At 38.3% G+C, this 18,329-nt stretch overlaps 1 protein-coding gene across 7 annotated transcripts in view; it reads right to left on the minus strand.

The window, feature by feature from the left end:
- AHCYL2 (adenosylhomocysteinase like 2) overlaps positions 1 to 18,329 on the minus strand; it is a 163,650-nt gene that overhangs the window by 44,290 nt on the left and 101,031 nt on the right. For 2 of the 7 annotated variants that reach the window (XM_045565518.1, XM_045565517.1), the window contains exon 1: positions 6,468 to 6,995. The exons of 3 other annotated variants lie outside the window; for them this stretch is intronic. In XM_045565518.1, coding sequence (XP_045421474.1) covers positions 6,468 to 6,524 — 57 coding nt within the window. In that variant the 5' untranslated portion in view covers positions 6,525 to 6,995. Of the gene's footprint in view, positions 1 to 407; positions 800 to 6,467; positions 6,996 to 18,329 lie in introns of those variants that run through there. 2 more of the 7 variants (XM_045565519.1, XM_045565516.1) reach the window with 2 other exon arrangements.

The raw sequence follows: 18,329 nt of genomic DNA on the forward strand, positions 1-18,329 counted from the left end.
CTTTCACTGATAACCAGAATATATGAGTTAAATGGGTCATCCCTGATGCTGGCCTCCCCTCAATAATTACATGCCATTATATCCTTCACTCAACAGTCCATTTTGTAATTGACTGATTTTGTAATCTACCTACCCAGTTGTGGTACCTTGGTAGATTCAACCCCTACTTTGTCTGAAATCAAAGAGTCTTTCAAGGTAACCCTCCTTTTCCATTTCAGAGAGAATAGCCTAATTCTAACAGGCATTAAGGAAAGGGAGAAAAAGAGACTGTTAAGAGAGTGGTAGCTCACCTTATGCCAGAGGGAGGGATGAAAGCAGGAAAAGAGGGAAAAAGAACATAAGCAGATGGCCTTTTACAATAATGGCTATAGCGGCAGCAAGACTGGTAAGTAAGAGCTTAGCCTCACCTGGGTTTTAATCCCAGAGTTGCCATTGACAATGTATTTCTTCCTGCTGCTCAGCATAGTGACATTACCAGTCCCACTGCCACCTCTGTGGCCCAGGGACCCTTGTGGCCAGGCCTTTAAACTTTCCTCATCAGCAATTCTGTTGGCTCTGGTTCCAGCTAGCTTTTTTGCGGGGAGGGGGGACTACTCTTCCTTGGAATCCCTGAAGCAGTTCCAACAATCCCTTCAGCAGCAGAGCCCCAATTTAATAAGGCATTTCTGTTAGTGGCTCATCAGCCATTCCTAATTCTGGTGGCTGTTTTGCTTTTATTTTTTTCCCAAACACCTAATTACATGGATCCTCTGACCTCTAAACCTTAACAAGTCCCTTGACAAGGCCCAACTTGCATGCGCATAACAATAGCTTATTTATATAACCAATGCACTTTTTTGCCTGCTATAATTAACTTGCTAATTAGGTTCCTTTTTAACCTTACCTCCTACTTTTCCATGTCAGATGATTTTAGTTAACCTAGTCTCATTAGAAAAAAATTAACTACAGAGCCACTAAAACAATGAGGAACTTTATTAAGAAAGTAAGGGGAAAAAATTAATGGTGCCAAGTACTCGGGCAGCCCCTACCCTACACTGTGTCCTTGGATTAGCTAGACTGAGGACACTAGTTTCAGCTCTGTCACCAAGGAAATCAATTTTTTCAGCCTGTTATTTTACTCTTAATTGTGCATCTTTTTTTTTAATCTTTAAATTTTTTTTTTTTTTTAGAAATAGGGTCTTGTTCTGTTGCCCGTGGAGTGCAGTGGCATGATCACAGCTCATTGTAACCTTGAACCCCTGGGCTCAAGCGATCCTCCTGCCTCAGCCTCCCTTCATGCCTGGCTTGCTTGCTTATTTATTTATTTATTTATGTACAGATGGGGTCTTGCTATGTTGCCCAGGCTGCTCTCGAACTCCTGGACTCATGGGATCCTCCTGCCTTGGCCTCCCAAAGTGCTAGGATTATAGGAGTGAGCCACCAGGCCTGGCCTAATTATGCATCTTTTATACAGGTTTTGACACTTGGTTTCTAGTCTCATCTCAAGATTGTTGCTGATTTGGCATTGGGTGACCCAGTTTATTCTTTTCAAAAAATGTGTTTCATAGAAGGTATGACTACAAAGGAGAGTTTCTTATCTACTCAGAGTCCCCAGAATCACAACCGCCTAATTACATGACAAACAAAGATTCAAACAAAAGGGCAAAGAATAGCATTATTTATTTGCTGATTTCTGAAATGGACTCAATAGGAAAGCTACTCTCAACTGTATGACACAGAGATCGAGGGAGGAAGTGATTTGAAATCGTCCTTAAAAAAAAACAAACAAGCATAAGAAAGAATATAGATTCTTTTTTAAAGATAATCTTTATTTCTAGAGAAAAGGTCCTATTGCATAGTGTTTACTGACTTCTCTGGAAGAGAAGGGGAGGAGAACTAATATTTATCACATGCCTATATGCACAGCCCTCACAGCCCTGTGTATATGTCACATCTATTAATCTGTACAAGAATCTTAAGAAGTAGGCGTTATCTTCATTTGACAGAGCAGAAAAGTGTAGCTCTGAGAGAACAAATAGTTTGCCTAAGATCTCACAGCAAGTAAGTGATGGCACTGGAATTCGAGCCTGTGTTTGCGTCAGAGCTGAAGCTTTGCACTGCACCACAGCTTATGATATTAATTGGAAGGCCAAAGAACTCCCCTGGCCTAATCCTAGGTGCACTAGCCGCAACGTAATCCTGTTAATTTATCTTTAAATTTACTTAACTTAAAGTTACTCTTTAAATTTATTTTCTTATTAGACTGGGTCTCAGAAATGACATCATCCCAGATGATCCTGGGGCCCTGATCAAGCCATAATTCTGAAACACTTGATCATATAAGAGTTAGAACTCTAATAGCCCTTTAATTGGCAACTTTGCCCAATGCCACTACCAAAAATGGAAACAGATTAACTGAACTCAAATATTGGTGTTCATCATCACCCATGACAATCCTGTTCTCTTACTCATAATTTCACAAAGTGAGACAGACCACTTTGCCTGCTTGCTTGACGAATCTCTAAATTTCTGCTATTCCTAACAAGGATGTTCACCCTAGGACGCAGGTGTTAAGCTGGTTTCTCATTTTCCTCACTCAGGTGAAAAGGAACTCCTTGGTCCAATGGCGTAAGTCACTAAACCTGAGCCAAAGGGAGTTTCGGATCCATACCAAATACAACCAGAAAACATTTTAGGATACTATGACTGACAGGAAAAGTCTTACCACTTAACAAGTTTATCTAACAAGAGTAGTTCTCATATTTTAGCTGCATCAAATTCACCTGGAGGGCTTATTAAAGCCCATAGCTGGGCCTTACTATCAGAGTTTTTGACTTACTATGTCTGGGTGGGGCCAAAGATTAGAACCACTGCTCTAAACACCGTCTCCAATCATGAATAAAGTAGCCCTGATTCTCTTGACTCTCTCCTTAGCCAACCATTCTATCCTACCCATGGCTACATTCTATCCTACTCATGTTCATAGGCAGATAAGAAATGGTTATTTGAAAGTTCAGAGAATAGGGTGAGGTGATCTTTTCTTTATATCAAACACAAGGTCTAAAGAAAATTGGGTCTAATTCTGATTTCCATAATTTAAGGCTCCTATAGATGGTTAATACATTAAGAAAAACAGGACTCATGGGGTGAATAGAAGACCTATTTACTCTAAAGAGAATCAGGCAAAGAGAAACCAATTAATTACTTTAAAGTACATAAAGTAGTACTACACAGGATGTATCTGTATCTCTATTTCTTAACTTATGCAATGCTCATTTGCAAAATGGAGACAATAATATCTACTTTGCCTACTAAAATGTGTGCTGAGATAATAAAATAAAATAATGAGAGGGCTTTGAAGACTACATAATGATTTAAAGCCTAAAATATTAATATTTCTATTCTTTTAGGTCAAAGATTCTTAACCTAGAATCAATGGATGTCTAGAACCCCATAAAAGAATATGCAAAATTTTGTGTTTGTGTATATTTTCCTGGGGAGAGAAAAACTACATACACAGAGTATTCATTAGTTTTTCAAATGGGTTTCTGCAAACTACATACACATAGTTTTCAACAGTTTTTTCAAATGAGTTTCTGCTTTCAGTGCCAATCTTGACCTAGAGTTACAGTCAAGCTATCTCTACCACATTTGTCAAATAAAAGTTTCTGTCTCACTTCCAAGTATTAATAGATAAAGTTTAAATATTCCTCAAGACACCTCTCCCTTCTAAGCCAATGAGCAGCTTGAACAAACTCTTTACTTATGAAAGGGATTACTTCCAGCTGAAAGAACACTGGGTAGCAAGCTGGCTAGGTACTCAAGAAAGTCAATCAACCAAATTTCCTATGGAAAAGTACCAAGCACTACAGAGAGCTTGAGTGGGAGGAGGAGGAAATATTAAAATGTAGAAACAAAAAAAGGTTACTGCTGATCGCCATGCACATAAGATGAAGGATTAAAGATTTTTCAGGGGAAGTAAAACACATTAATAAGACAATCTTTAAAAGAATGTGTTCCCCAACCTTTTGGCAAAACTGCCTGAACAAGGCTAAGAAAATCCTTCACATGAAAGCAGCTAAAGAGCAGAGGCTCCAGAAGTTTTCCGGTGACTGATGGAATGTTACCTTGAAGTTCTACCTTGTCAATTCTTGAGATGGGGGTTCTTCAAATTTCATCCTGGCCTATTTCCCTGCTGAGAATCAGAGATGTGAGTACTGTCAGCTATCTGTGGTCTGAGTCCTATTTTCTGAGGGGCACACAAGTCCCTTTTGCTAGCGGTTATTAACAAAAATGGAGATACCTTCTCTGCTAAATTTTTCTCCTGAATGAAGGTTTGAGAGGCTTCTTGTATTTCCTTTGGTGGCAGGGATAGTCTCAGTGGAAATTTCATTATATTAATATGTAAATTGGAACATCAGTCAGACATCTGTTAAAACTCTCTTAATTTGAAATTTTTGCTCAACATGGGAGCTGGCTCTAGAGTTTTCTCTTGGGGATTAAAAGGCACTTTAACATTTCACAAGGTCTGGAAATCTATAGGCAAACACCAGAAGGTGCTCAGTGGCTACCTCTCCTGGCTAAGTGGATATCAGTGGCCGCTTAGTGAAGTACTTCCACAAACCAGGTCAGAAGTTAATGACTTACTCGGTATCTGAAAGAAAGCCTCAAGAGTCTTTGGCAAGGAAAAGATAGCAAATGAGACAATTGCATAATTAAAGACAAGTCCCTCCTTACTCCTTATTGTTGTTCAAAAAATTACTGATCAAAGATATTTCCTGGTTTTTGAGAGAGAAGGGCCAAGAAATTGGTAAATAAGAGAGATGCCATATTAAAAACAGAGCAGAGCTATGCTTTATTAAAGAATGTTTTCTAAAAGCTGAGAAGCCCTAGGTTATATCCCTTAAGCAGTAGTCACACTAACTCCTGTAGGGCAGTTTTCCTATTCACATAAATAGAAAGAAGGAAAATGAGTAAAAGTTCAGTAGGAGCTCCTCTTGAGGGGATGTGTTAAGCAGGTGGACAGTGAGGACTTACTTACAGCAGTAAGAGTTACATAAAAACTTTTATTGATTCTGAGTTGGCATGCTAATGTTTAGTATAATTCTTCTGTAATATTACTTTATAGAAATACCAAAGTTTAGTACCTTAATGTGGTCCCTCCCCTAAGAAAAACAAATTTCTTGTTCCCCCTTCTTATTAGTGAGTGGTTAGAGATTCTAAAAATCCCAACCAGAATTATTACATGAATCCTTTCTATTAATTCTAAAACACTTACATTATTTGAAATAAGCTTGTAAATGGATAGGATTTCTTTCCATCAAATATTTTAATAAGTGAGCACAATGTTCTGAAACGGCACCAAGAGCAACAGCAATAACCACCACAAAAATAAACAATAGTTGTAAGAACCAGAGTTGAAATGTAGCCTCCTTGGTTGGGCCTTTGTTAGGCCCACTATATATTGAATCCCATTATCAAGAGTTATTTCTTCTTGTACATAATTCCACAAACACTAAAAAGAACTTGGATTATATTGTAAAGAGTCTAACCAGTTTTCCATAGGAGAAAAATATGTCTATATAAAACACAAACCTGTATAGGCTGTAAGAAATCAGGCTAAATCTAGAAGAAACCAGTTAGAAGCATAAGAATGGTTACCATTTTAAAATCAAAAGTTGAAATTGGATCCAAAATATTAGGTTTTGTGTGCTACCTTTTATCAACAAATAAGTCCTTATTATCATTATATTAAAACTATTTATCAGTCAAATATGGTATTTTGAAGAACTTTACCAAGAGGGCTACAGTTTCTGCCTTGTAGAAATATATATATATATATAAAGACTAGTTGATGGCAGGGGGAGAATAGTTGGGAAAATGATTTGAAAATGGGCAGGGAGGGGAGAAATGTTTTAAATCTCTTTAGAGACTTGAGAGAGCACCATTTCTCTAAGTTGTTTTTATTTTTTTTCTCCTCACTTTTTTTTTTTTTTTTTGAGCAAAGGGTCTTGCTATGTTGACCAAGCTGGTCTTGTACTCCTCGTCTCAAGCAATCCTATCACCTTGAGTAGATTAGCTGGGACTACAGATGTGCGCCACCATACCTAACTTTCATTATTCTTTTCTTTACTCCCAGAGAGATAAAATAAGCATTAGCTTGAAAATAGAAATGCAAAGCAATCACAGGAGAATACTACCCATACAGTACACCAGCAGCTGTAGGAAAGCCCCCGCCCACCAGAGAGACAACCAGGCAATAAGCTGCCTCTGGCCAGGCAGCTCTCATACCTTCCTTACCTCCACTGGTAATTAAGAAAGAGGGTGACCCACCACATAGGAACTAATCAGAAATTAGAGTAATGAATGTTTTCCCAACCACAGGTCTTGGTAGGAGCTTCTTAGAGGTGATCTTTATCACCTGTCAGAAATGGTTGCCTCTCATTATCAAGAAAGAGAAGGAAAAACAAAGTGACTGAAGAACTCACCATCCACTCAGGCATGTGAAAAGCTGAGGTGCCCTCATTACCGTCCCACTTCTCCATAGTGCAGGCTTGGGTAAGATAAGTCCTGAAGCAAAAGGGAAAGCTGGTTTGGAAATGCCAGGGTTATCTGAGTGCCTCCAAGCAGACCCAAACCTAGTGATTCAGAAGTTCACAGTGGCTAGCAGAAGCTGCATCCCTTTTCACAGCAGCCTCCTATTCAAATCAAGATCATCAGTCAATTGCCTGACAAGTTCCTTACTGGCCAGCTTCAAAGCCTTGTGCTTCTGATGTAAAATCAGAGCTGGTGCAAAGTGCTGCACCCAGGCACTGTACTTTTCACTGGGCACTCACTGTTTAATGCTACCCAAACACTCTACCCCCACCTCCACAGTGGGGACTTTCTGCAGCAACGGTCAAGCTTCCTTCTCTCCCTGTGTGTAAGGCACTTGTTAATTTTCTCCCGCCCCGCAGGACACGTCACTGGAGGTACTGATACCAAGATCAATAAAGATTGAGGTCAAGAAGGCACTCCCTTTTCTCAAGAGTTGCTTGATTTGGATTAGTATAGTAAACAGGCGTTTCCTTGAAATCAAGAGCTCCTTATGGCCTTCAAGTTTAAACAGCTATGCAGAAGCTCCCCATCTGCTCACACCAGGGGTCTGGCACCAAACGCTGGCATATCTCAAGTTAAATTCTTATTGCACAAGAGGTTCGGATGGAGCCTGGGAAGATCTTTTGCAAGATCATAACTTCTTAGAAGCTCTGAATAAAGTTCTGGGACCACAACTCCCCCTGCTGGCGTCCTATGCTATATACATGAAGGCCTAAGGGCCCTAAGCCACACAAGAAATAACATAGGTGCTGATTGTAAAGGGAAGTGTCTTCACAGAGGCTAGTCAGGCGCCACCAGAGTGTAGGTTTAGAGGACAATCATGGTTTCCAGGCAAGACTAGTGTTGCCTCACAGTCCCCATCCAGTGCCAGCTTTTACTCACAGGTCTGGTTTCAGATGAAACAAAATACCAACATGGTAGCCCTATACCTTATCATCTTAAAGCTGCGGTCCCCAACCCCCCGGGCCATGTCCCAATACCTGTCCATGGCCTGTTAGGGAACAGGTCGAGCATCACCACCTGAGCTCCATACCATACACCCCTCCATACCTGATCCCCCCACCCCTGATCTGTGGAAAACTTGTCTTCCATGAAACCAGTCCCTGATGCCAAAAAGGTTGGGGACGGCTGCTGGAAAACCTTAGAAGCTGTTTCCACTTTATATCCCCATACCAGCTCCCTCCTTGCAGCACACTTCAGAAGTTTGGAAATAAGATATAAGTAGAAAAAATGTGATCTAATCTACTTTACCTGCTTAATTCATTCCTAGGGTATATTATCCAATAAGAGTACCATAGGTTCCAGACACAAAAGAAGTCCAACAAGATATGCCTGCTTTGGTCTCCTTCAAGGACCAAAGATTCTTTACAGTGTTAATTCCCATTGCAGGGGATAATTTCTCTGGAGCTGATAGTTGTAATATTACAATTATGATTATAGGTTTGTTACCCTTTAGGGCCTTTGCTGGTTAAGAGAATGATCCTTTGGATGCAGAATGGAGGGGAGGAAGGTAATATCTAGGGAAGAGGTACTGTAAGATGCCAGAGAGGGCATAATTCAAATGACTGGCTGGAAGTATAGACTAGAGAGAAAGGCAGATGAAAACAAGGGAATTGTACCAGGTGCATTCAGAGATATCAAGGGATTAGGGATCACAGGGAGGGTGGACAGCAGGTACAATAAGAAGAAAGAACAGCAGAAGTGGAAGTAAAGAAAGCTGTGGTCAGAGAGGAGCTACGGAGTGCAGCAACCTGAGTGATGTCAAGACACAGTAGATTGATGAGATGCAGGGAAGATAAGGCCCACGGAGGTCAGGGTGTCAACTTTGATAAAGCCTTAGCTCGCAGCAACCTCTAGTTATTGTTCTCTGGTCTTCCTTTTAATACAAACTTCTTAAAAATGAGGTCACATCTGCTGCCTAAAATTCCAATGATATATTTCATCTGTGTTTTAAATACAACATGTCTAAAAGCAAAATTATCGCTCCATCTTTTTCCCCACCACGCGTCAAACATTTTCTTTCTTCTCCTCACTTTTCTATTTGTGTTACTGATGCTGCTCTTCCCTTGGGCAACCAGATATGAAACCTCAGGCATCTTTGATTCCCCTGTCCCCTAGTCCCCAGAGCAATCCGTTGCCAATTATACCTGAGCCCTCCTCTACCAAGGCTTTTATCTATCCCTCTCTGTTCATTTTCACTGCCTCTTAAAAACTCTACAAATCCTTTCCAAGATGACCTTCCACTGCCTATCCCTATATACACACTCTATCCTCCAGGTAGGTATTACCAGCTACTTCCTGAATGTGTGAAGACTGTACAGTATGGCAGCCATGAGCACTGGTTTTGGAGTAAGACAGATTTGAGTTAGAATTCTAGTTTGCCACTTATTTAACCTTTCTATATCTCCAGCTTTCTAATCTGTACAGTGGAAGTAACAATAGGCACCTCACAGGATTGATGCAAAGATTTTAAAAGGGTACAGCTGGGCACAGTGGCTCATGCCTGTAATCCTAGCACTCTGGGAGCCAGAGGAGAGAGGATCCCTTGAGCTCAGGAGTTCAAGACCAGCCTGAGCAAGAGTGAGACCACGTCTCTACTAAAAACAGAAAAAATTAACCGGTCGTGGTGGCATGCACCTGTAGTCCCAGCTACTCGGCAGGCTGAGGCAGAAGGAGTGCTTGAACCCAGGAGTTTGAGGTTGCTGTGAGCGAGGCTGATGCCACGACACTCTAGCTTGGGCGACAGAGCAAGACTCTGTCTCAAAAATAAAGATACAAAAATATATATTTTTTAAAAAAAGGGTGCATACACTAAGGACTTAATTAATGGTAGCTCTTAATTAGGTCATTATTATGCTGTATCCTTTCCCACCTCAATGCCTTTGCTCATGCCATTTTCTCAAATTGAAATGTGTTTTTTTCTGCCTTCACCTCCATCTTCTTATTCAAATTCTTCAAGGTTCAGCTCAAATGATAGTTCTGCCATGAAATGTGACCTAAAAAAAAATCAATCTCCCTTTCCTATAATATTGTTCTTTGGTTATATCATTCCTCTCACCCTTCCTCATATTATAATTATTATGTACATGTGTTACCCCTCATTAGATTCTAGGTTCTTCAGGGGCTTAGCCAATTTTGATTTGCCTACAGTGCCTGGCATATAGTAAGTGCTTAAGAAATTACCAAATAAATTTAAAATTTTTGTATGCTATATATATACACCTTATAGTACTCTGGGGGCAACTTGTAAAATTAATCTATTTAATAATAATGTTTATGTACATTTTATAGAATGTGAACATTATTTTATGTTTATAGGGCTTATATTACTGATGACAGCTATGGCTTATTTGATGGTGAGTCCTTAGTAGGGTTTTAATCCTTAATTATAATCTTATCTCTATAGGAATATATAATCCACTTCCACTGCTTGATCTATACCGACTGTAATCCATTATGATCTATATCATAATGAAGCTTTTAGGAACAAATCAAGGCCAAAAGTCTATTTTACTGCTAGAGTAGAACCTATCAGCAAATCACCTGATTACTGATACTCCTGTTTATATTCTCCATGAATGATTTATTAAACAAATTGAGGGTGACTGCCTTCATGGTAGCATTAAACCATGGGAAAAAAAATAGCTTTTAAAGAATAAACACAAGTAAAATATGTCACTTTGGTAGGCTAAACTAAATGTTATTTTAGTTAGGGCATTGTTCTGTTTTCTTAGTGTAGGTTTTAACTAAAATAGACTTCATTTGAATGCCGTAACCTCACTGTACCTTTTTCTAATGATTCTGAAACAAAAATAAAATAGTAGCTATTACATTTGAGAAGTGAAGGTCTATTAAATGACCAGGATTGTGTAAGGTATAATGTATATGTATAAGTACTAGTTTTAAACTTGTTTCCAATATAATTTCATTTTACCATAATGTGCCTTAGAAGATACACCTATGGCAATGGCAGGAGTGAGACCACTGCACATGATTACAGAACACTTATAATTTAGGCGAGGAGTTAGCAACTTCAAAGAGAGTCATACGAACTGCAGCTGCTCCTGCAGCCTTCTGTTTTACAAAAATTCACCAAGTGTGTGAACAGTTCAGAAGAATCTTTTTAACTCTAAGAACAGCTCTAAGTTCTATGTGCCAGGTGTGTTCCTAGCAATGGTGACTTGATAGTAGTATCATCAATGAGGGTATGCCAGATGATCTTAAATCAGAGTGAGCATATGCTAAGGGCTGAGGAAAAGACAAAAAGTTAATATTTCCAGGGGTCAAAGCCAAAAAAACAACTAGGCAGTGAAGAAGTTACCATAATGGTAGAACAGTTTTAAAAAAAGGGTGATGAATCTGGAACCTAGAGAATCATAAGGCACAGGGCAAAGATTATAAGTGACCCTGTCTGCTGTTTCCTGGCTTGTCACTAATGGTTTTATTAGACTTTGGCAAGTTACCTAATAACTCCCTTCTTCAGTTTCCTTATTATAAAATGAATGAGGGAAAGGTAAGGAAGAGTGGACTGTGGAAGGTTAGAACTGGTTCCTTCCAGTTCTGACATTCAGTATTTCTAATCCAGCTGGCTTCCCTGAGACCATAAAAAACAAACAAACAAAAAAAACCCTATAACTTAGTCACCTATGTTACAGCTTATTATAGAGGCTAAGGTTCTTAACCACCTGAGTTCAAAGCTCAATTTTGAGGGTGGTCAATTATGAGAGTGGCTGGAATTGTTGGGCCTTAAATCTCCCTGCACCTTCACACTTGAAATGCCAGTGCTACACAGCAACTGGAATTAAGTCCTCCTCCCTAGCTCACAACCTAAATAATGTTAGGCATCTTACCTCTCAGTTTCTCAGTGATCTTAAAACTTATATCCCACAGATATTTTAGATTCAACAGGAAACATCATCATTACTGGTAAAGACTACAGGCTTAAAGTTGGCTAGACTTGGGTTTGGAGGCTAGCTCCATCCCTTACTAGCTGTGTATCCTTGAGTAAGCTACATAATTTTCTTGAGCCTTTGTTTCCTTGTCTGTAAAACAGGATAATAAAACCTTCCACACATTGTTTTTATAAAGATTAAATAAGTAATACATATAAAACACTAAGCACAGTGCTAGGAAGCTATTTTGTTCAAAATTAGATATAGCAGAGTTGAACCAGACTGCCTGGTTTGAATCTCACCTCTAACTGTGTAACCTTAGACAAATTACTTATCCTCTTTGTGCCTCAGTTTTCTCATCTCTAGAACGGGAATATTAAGGGTATCTACTTTTTAGGATCCCTAAGGGTATCAAATAAGTTAATATGTGTAAAGCACTGAAAACAGTCAGTGCTATTTACAATGCACTATTACTATTAATAATATGTACATCCTTCTCTCTAACATACCCAAATCTATTTTCTCTTTTTACACATGTCTAATTCATTCATTTAATCAAACCACAAATATTTATGGGGTATCTGCCATGTGTGCCATATGAAAGACAGCCCCTGCCTTCAGAATGCTCAGAGTATAGGGAGAGTGACAGGTATTTAAGTAAATAAAAGCGTGAAAAATGATAATGTGAGTATAGGGTGCTATGGGAGTGTATGGCAAGGGCACCAATCATGTGTATTGGGGGTGTGTCATCAGAGAAGCTCTATTTAAGCAGAAAGGTAAAGGATGAACAGGAGTTACCTAGTGTGTGGTGAGAGGAGAGATTGAGAAGAGTATTCCAAACAGAGGGAAGAACGTATACTCCATAATATCTCTTGCAATCTGTCCTTTCTTCTTCATACCAGCTGTTTAAAGCCTGACCATCCCGTATCTACCTTAGTCAGTGCTTTTCAAACTTGAATGTGCACGTAAATTATTTGGATATCTTGTTAAAATGCCCATTCTGATTAAGTAAGTCTGAGGTAGGTCCCAAGATTTTTTTTTTTTTTTTGAGACAGAATCTCACTGTCACCCAAGCTAAAGTGCTATGACACCATCATAGCTCACAGCAACCTCAAACTCCTAGGCTCAAGCAATTCTCCTGCCTCAGGTTCCTGAGTAGCAGGGACTACAGGAGCATGCCACCACACTTGGCTAATTTTTCTATTTTTTGGTAGAAACTAGTCTCGCTCTTGCTCAGGCTGGCCTCAAGCAATCCTCCTGTGTTGGCCTCCCAGAGTGCTACGATTACAGACATGAGCCACTGCACCTGGCCAGATTCTACATTTTTAATGGCTCTCAGATGATGCCAATACTGCTGGGACTATACTTTGAGAAGTAAGGGCCTAGATAATGCCATCTGTAGAACAGCCTACGTCAATTCATTAAATTCAACTTATTTATACATGATTACCATCAGCACCATCACTTTAAAATCTGATCACATCATTTCCTTGTTTATAATGTCCCAATTAGTCCCCACTGTCCTCAAAATAAAATCCAAACTCTTTGGCGCGGTGACATATAAGGCCCTTCATGACTTTGCCTTTGTGCAGCTCTGGAGCCTTAGCTGTCTGCATTTCCCTAACTCACCATCACACACACAAACGTCTTTCAAACTTTATAGATTTATAGCTTAGCTATAACTTCCTTCAGCACACAATTCCAGCTCCTGGTCTACGTTAAGAATCACTGAGTAGTCACCCAGACCAACAGCTATCATAGCACCTATCAGCATTGTTACCAATAATTGATCATTTGTCTGTTTCCACACTGGAACTGTAAGTAATTTGAGGGCAGAGATTACATTTTATTCCTGTATTCCAAGTGCCTAACGTATAGTAAACAATCAATGAATATGTGCTGAATAAAAAAATGACTTAACCAAAAAATAAATAACTAGCTTAGGGCAAAGTCCAAAATGAATAAAATATAGAACAGGCATCTGAAGAGTAAAAGGAAGGAAAAGAGAACCAGGTATAAGAATTGACAAACCATAAATAGAAACATCACTATAACAAAATTATACCTAGTGTACTTAAATGTACCTCCTTGCCACTGACTAATCCAATCAGTGTCTCTCAGATAAATAGTTACACAATACAAAGACTACAGCATTCTAAAGCAGGCACCAAACCACCTTCTACACTCCCTGTTAAGTCCTTTAGAATCTGGGAGTAGGGTGTAGACTTAAATCCTCAATTTCCCTGACATAGCTAATAGAGTGCTACTTAGGTCAGGGTTCAGTTTGCTGCAGTTAGCACCTCTAGCTAAAACTGTCCTTAAAGAGAAGTTAAGCTTAAACTTAAAACTTCTTAAACTTGAAAACAACTGGAGTAAGAGTGAGAAGGAATTTGCATTCAGGGCCCTCAATTTTATCATGGAGCTAGGTGTGGGGGGTAAAATAATGAAGCATAATGCCATTAAATAAATGGAGAGTTGGACTTGTCACTATATTCCTGTTTTCTTTGATATACTTTTTATTTTTAAATAAACATTTTATTGAAGCATAATTTATCTACAAAAAAAGAAATCTACAAATCAGAAAGTTACAGCTTGATAAAATTTCACAAGTCTACATACCTACGTAACCACTATGCAGATAAGGAACTACAACATTCCCAGTACCCTAAAGCCGTCCCTCATGCCCCCTCTCTCATTGCTGTCACTCCTACCTAAAGGTAATTCCTATTTTGACTCCTATCATCATTGATCAGTTTTGCCTATGTTTGAACCTGATATAAACATTATAAAATAAGTACTTTTAAGTGTCTCTTTTTCTGTTCAATGTTTTTAAGAGTTATCCAAGTTTGCCGTACTTAGTAATTTATTTATTAGTTTATTCTTATTGTGGAAAAGTATCCTATATTCACATTTTATTGAATCCATTTTCTTGTTGATGGGCTTTTTGGTTACTTTCAGTTTGGGGGGGAAAAATAATGTTGCTATGAACATTATTGTGTATGTCTTTTGATGCTGATATGAAAATATTTCTGTTGGACATATATATCTAGGAGTGGAACTACTAGGTTATAGAATATGTGTATGTTCATCTAGGTAAATAATGTCAAACAATTTTCCAAAATATTTGTGCTAATCTATATTCCTACCAGCAGGATATCAGTATCCCAGTTGCTTAGTATCCTTGGTCTTTTGTCATTTTAGCCATTCTAAGTAATGGTGTCACATTGTCATTTTATTATAATCTGCATCTTACCACCACCATTACCACCACAAGCAAGCACTTTTTAAAAAATTTTGGTAAACACATATAAGATTTACCATTTTAACCATTTTTAAGTGAACAGTTCAGTGGCATTAAGTATGTTCACATTGTTGTGCAACCATCACCACCATCCATCTCCAAAACCTTTTCATTATCTCAAACTGAAATTCTACACCCATTAAGCAAGTTCCCATTCCTCCATCCCTCCAGCCCCTGGTAACCACTATTCTATTTTCTGTCTCTATGAATTTGATTATTTTATTAATAGATACCCTATGAATATGTAACTCATATAGGTGAAATCATATAATATTTGTCCTTTTGTGACTGGCTTATTTCACCTATGATATCCTCAAGGATCATCCAAGTTGTAGCATGCATCAGAATTTCATTCCTTTTTACAGCTGAATAATAATACTCCATTGTAGGCATATACCACACTTTTGTTATCTATTGATCTGTTGATGGACATTTGGGTTGTCTCCACCTTTTGGCTATTGTGAATGGTGATGCTATAAACACTGATGGGCAAATATCTTTTTCAAGGCCCTGCTTTCAATTCTCTGGGGTACATACGCAGATGTGGAATTGCTGGGTCATATGATAATGCTGTTTAAGTTTTAGAGGAACTGCCATATTGTTTTCCACAGCAGCTGTACCATTTTACATTCTTACCAGCAGTGCACAAGAGTTCCAACTTGAAGAAATTGGAACCCTTGTGCATTGCCAAGACATTTTTATATGCTTATTGGCCATTTGGTTATCCTCATATGTGAAGTGGTCTTTCAAGTGTTTGCCTGTGGACTTTCTATAGGGATGTCAATCTTTCCCTTATTGATTTGTATGAGTTATTTATATATTCTGATTATGAGTCCTTTGTGGTTATAAATCTTGCAAACTACTTCTCCCACTCTGTGGCTTGCTTTTCCAGTCTTATTGTTGACTTTTAAAAAACTTTTTATTTTGAAATAATTTTAGAATTAGATACAAGTTGTAAAAATAGTTTTAATAGTTCCCATATATACTTCACCCAGTTTCTTCTTATGTTAACTCTTGTAAAATCATGGTAATTATCAAAACTAACACTGGTATGATACTATTAACTACAGACTTTATTTGGATTTCACCTGTTTTTCCACTAATGTCCTTATGTCCTTTTTCAGTTCCAGGATCCAATGCAGGATCCCACATTACATTTGGCTGCCACCTCAGGCTCCGCCAATCTATGACAGTTTCTCAGTCTCTCCTTGTCTTCATTTCATGTTCTTGATTGACAATCTAATTGACTAAATCCTGGAATAAGGGCACACATTGATTGGATTAAAAAACAAACAAACCTGGCTGTTATCTATTCATCTCTTTTGATTAATTCTCAGCAGAATGGAGATACCAAACTTTATATATCAATAAAGACAATTTTAAAAGTCAGCTAATTCAATATTCTTATTTTAAGGATAAAGAAGCCAAGATCTAGAGAAATTAAATAACTTGCCCAAACTCTTATAGCACTCCTTTTCCCCACTGATTTTATTTCAAAAGTGATACTTTCTTCTCTGTGACTTCTGATAGACTTCTGGAGTGCCTTAAATGCCGTAAGTGTTCAGAGACCCTCTCTTTTTAATCAACATGAACTAAATATCTCTATTTCCATTAAGAGATCAACAAGGACTAAGGAGTTCCTGAACTTATTGGTCTGTTGTCTAATTTGTCTTCAATGAGGATTTATTGCTCTTATATTAAAAGGGGGAAAAAATAGAAATATATGGTAGACACCCCTCAAAGCTGTCTATGTCCTAAAACTTCTTCCTTTGTAACAAAAGGGGGAAAAAAAAACCAGATAGATGCAGGCAGCTTTATAGATTTGGTGGTAATAAGATAAGGGAATTCACATCTAAGAGGTTCCCCTGCACACATAATGAATTATGAAACAATGACATCAATTATGCAGGGTAGGGAAGAAGGGCTGTAGGGGAATTGAAGAGCATGAAGAGACAACTGGTTTACAGTAATTGAAAAAATTGAAGAGCATGAAGAGACAATCAGTTTATAGTAATTTAAAAATAGACAGCTAGCAGCCACCAAAAGTTTCTAAGTAGGGCAGTAATCTCTGCAGAATGATGTGATAAAAATATGCTTAGGGAAGATGACTTACTACTGTGTAACTGATATATTCAAGGGAGAATGTGGCTGAAAGAAATAAGAGCAACTTTAAGATCAACCTTGAAGATGATTAAAGCCTGGATTTCCAGATTATGACCATACAAATGAAAAAAGAGCATAAATTTGAGAAACCATATAAAGGAAGAACCGGACAGTTCCAGACAAAGGTCTGGGTACAGACTTGAAGGAGAGAAAAGTTCCTGTAATATATATGTGAGTAGCCATTTTCAACATACACATTCAAATTCCATGTGTATAGCACCTTACATCATTACTGTTTTTATGTCTGTGATAATAACCACTATGATTATTTCTCTTCACCTGGCACTTTTCTGTCAAAAAGTTCTGACTGCTTTCCAAAATACTTTGCCTTTTCATCTTTCCCCATGAAAGTCAAATAGGCAATAGTCCAATGAGTTCCAAAACAAATCAATTAAGCATAACCATGATTAGCAAGCAGATCTTTTTACATCCAAGGACAGGATATTGTATATTTAAGGAGCAAAATATAATAAGAAGCAAAAATTATCCTAGAATGTGAACCTTAAAGACAACCTACTCGGTGAATTTTCCCCTCATCCCCCAAATAACAAATAACCCACTCTCTAGCAGCCAATTTCTGGAAGCTGTGTTTATGAATAAGCTAATGTCTGTACCATATTTTAAAATCCTTGAAGATAAATATATAAAATACTACATTGATTTTTTTTTTTTTCTTCAAGACAGAATCTTGCTTTGTTGCCCAGGCTGGAGTGCAGTGACAGGATCACTGCAACTCTGAACTCCTGGGCCAGTGATCCTCCTGACTCAGCCTCCCAAGTAGCTAGGAGTATAGGCCCACACCACCATGCCTGGCTAATTTTTTTTTTTTTTTTTGGTGGAGACCGGGTCTCACTCTGTTTCCCAGGCTGGTCTTGAACTCCTGGCCTCAAGGGATCCTCTCACCTTGGCCTCCCAAAGTGGTAGGATTACAGGCGTGAGCCACTGTGGCCAGCCAGATTTTTATTATTTGAGGTAGTTCCATTCTATAAAGTTGCCACTAACACTGAATTTGCCAATACTGAACCATTGCTCCTAGGGGAAATTCAGGGTTAGGCTCATGTGATTCTCTGCATTTTTTAAAACTGGTCAAGAGATAACATTGTTTTATGTGTATTTCTGTTTAAAGATACTTTATTTTTAAAATATTGTTGATTCATTAACATTAAACCCACGGCTAACAGCACTATAACTCATGCCTGAATTAAGCTTATCTAACACACTTTGTCCATAAGACATATCACAGCCTTTTTGTCCTTAGGAATAGACAGCACTTTAGCATGACACTTAGGGGTCATTTTAAACAGTGAAATCACCCCCCCCCAAAAAAGCACAAAATTAAAAAATATGTGGCGCTAAATAGATCGTGAAAAGGACATTTGTTTGAGAGATGAAACAAG

Source organism: Lemur catta, chromosome 11 (assembly GCF_020740605.2).
Source record: "Lemur catta isolate mLemCat1 chromosome 11, mLemCat1.pri, whole genome shotgun sequence".
NCBI classification, from domain to species: domain Eukaryota; kingdom Metazoa; phylum Chordata; class Mammalia; order Primates; family Lemuridae; genus Lemur; species Lemur catta.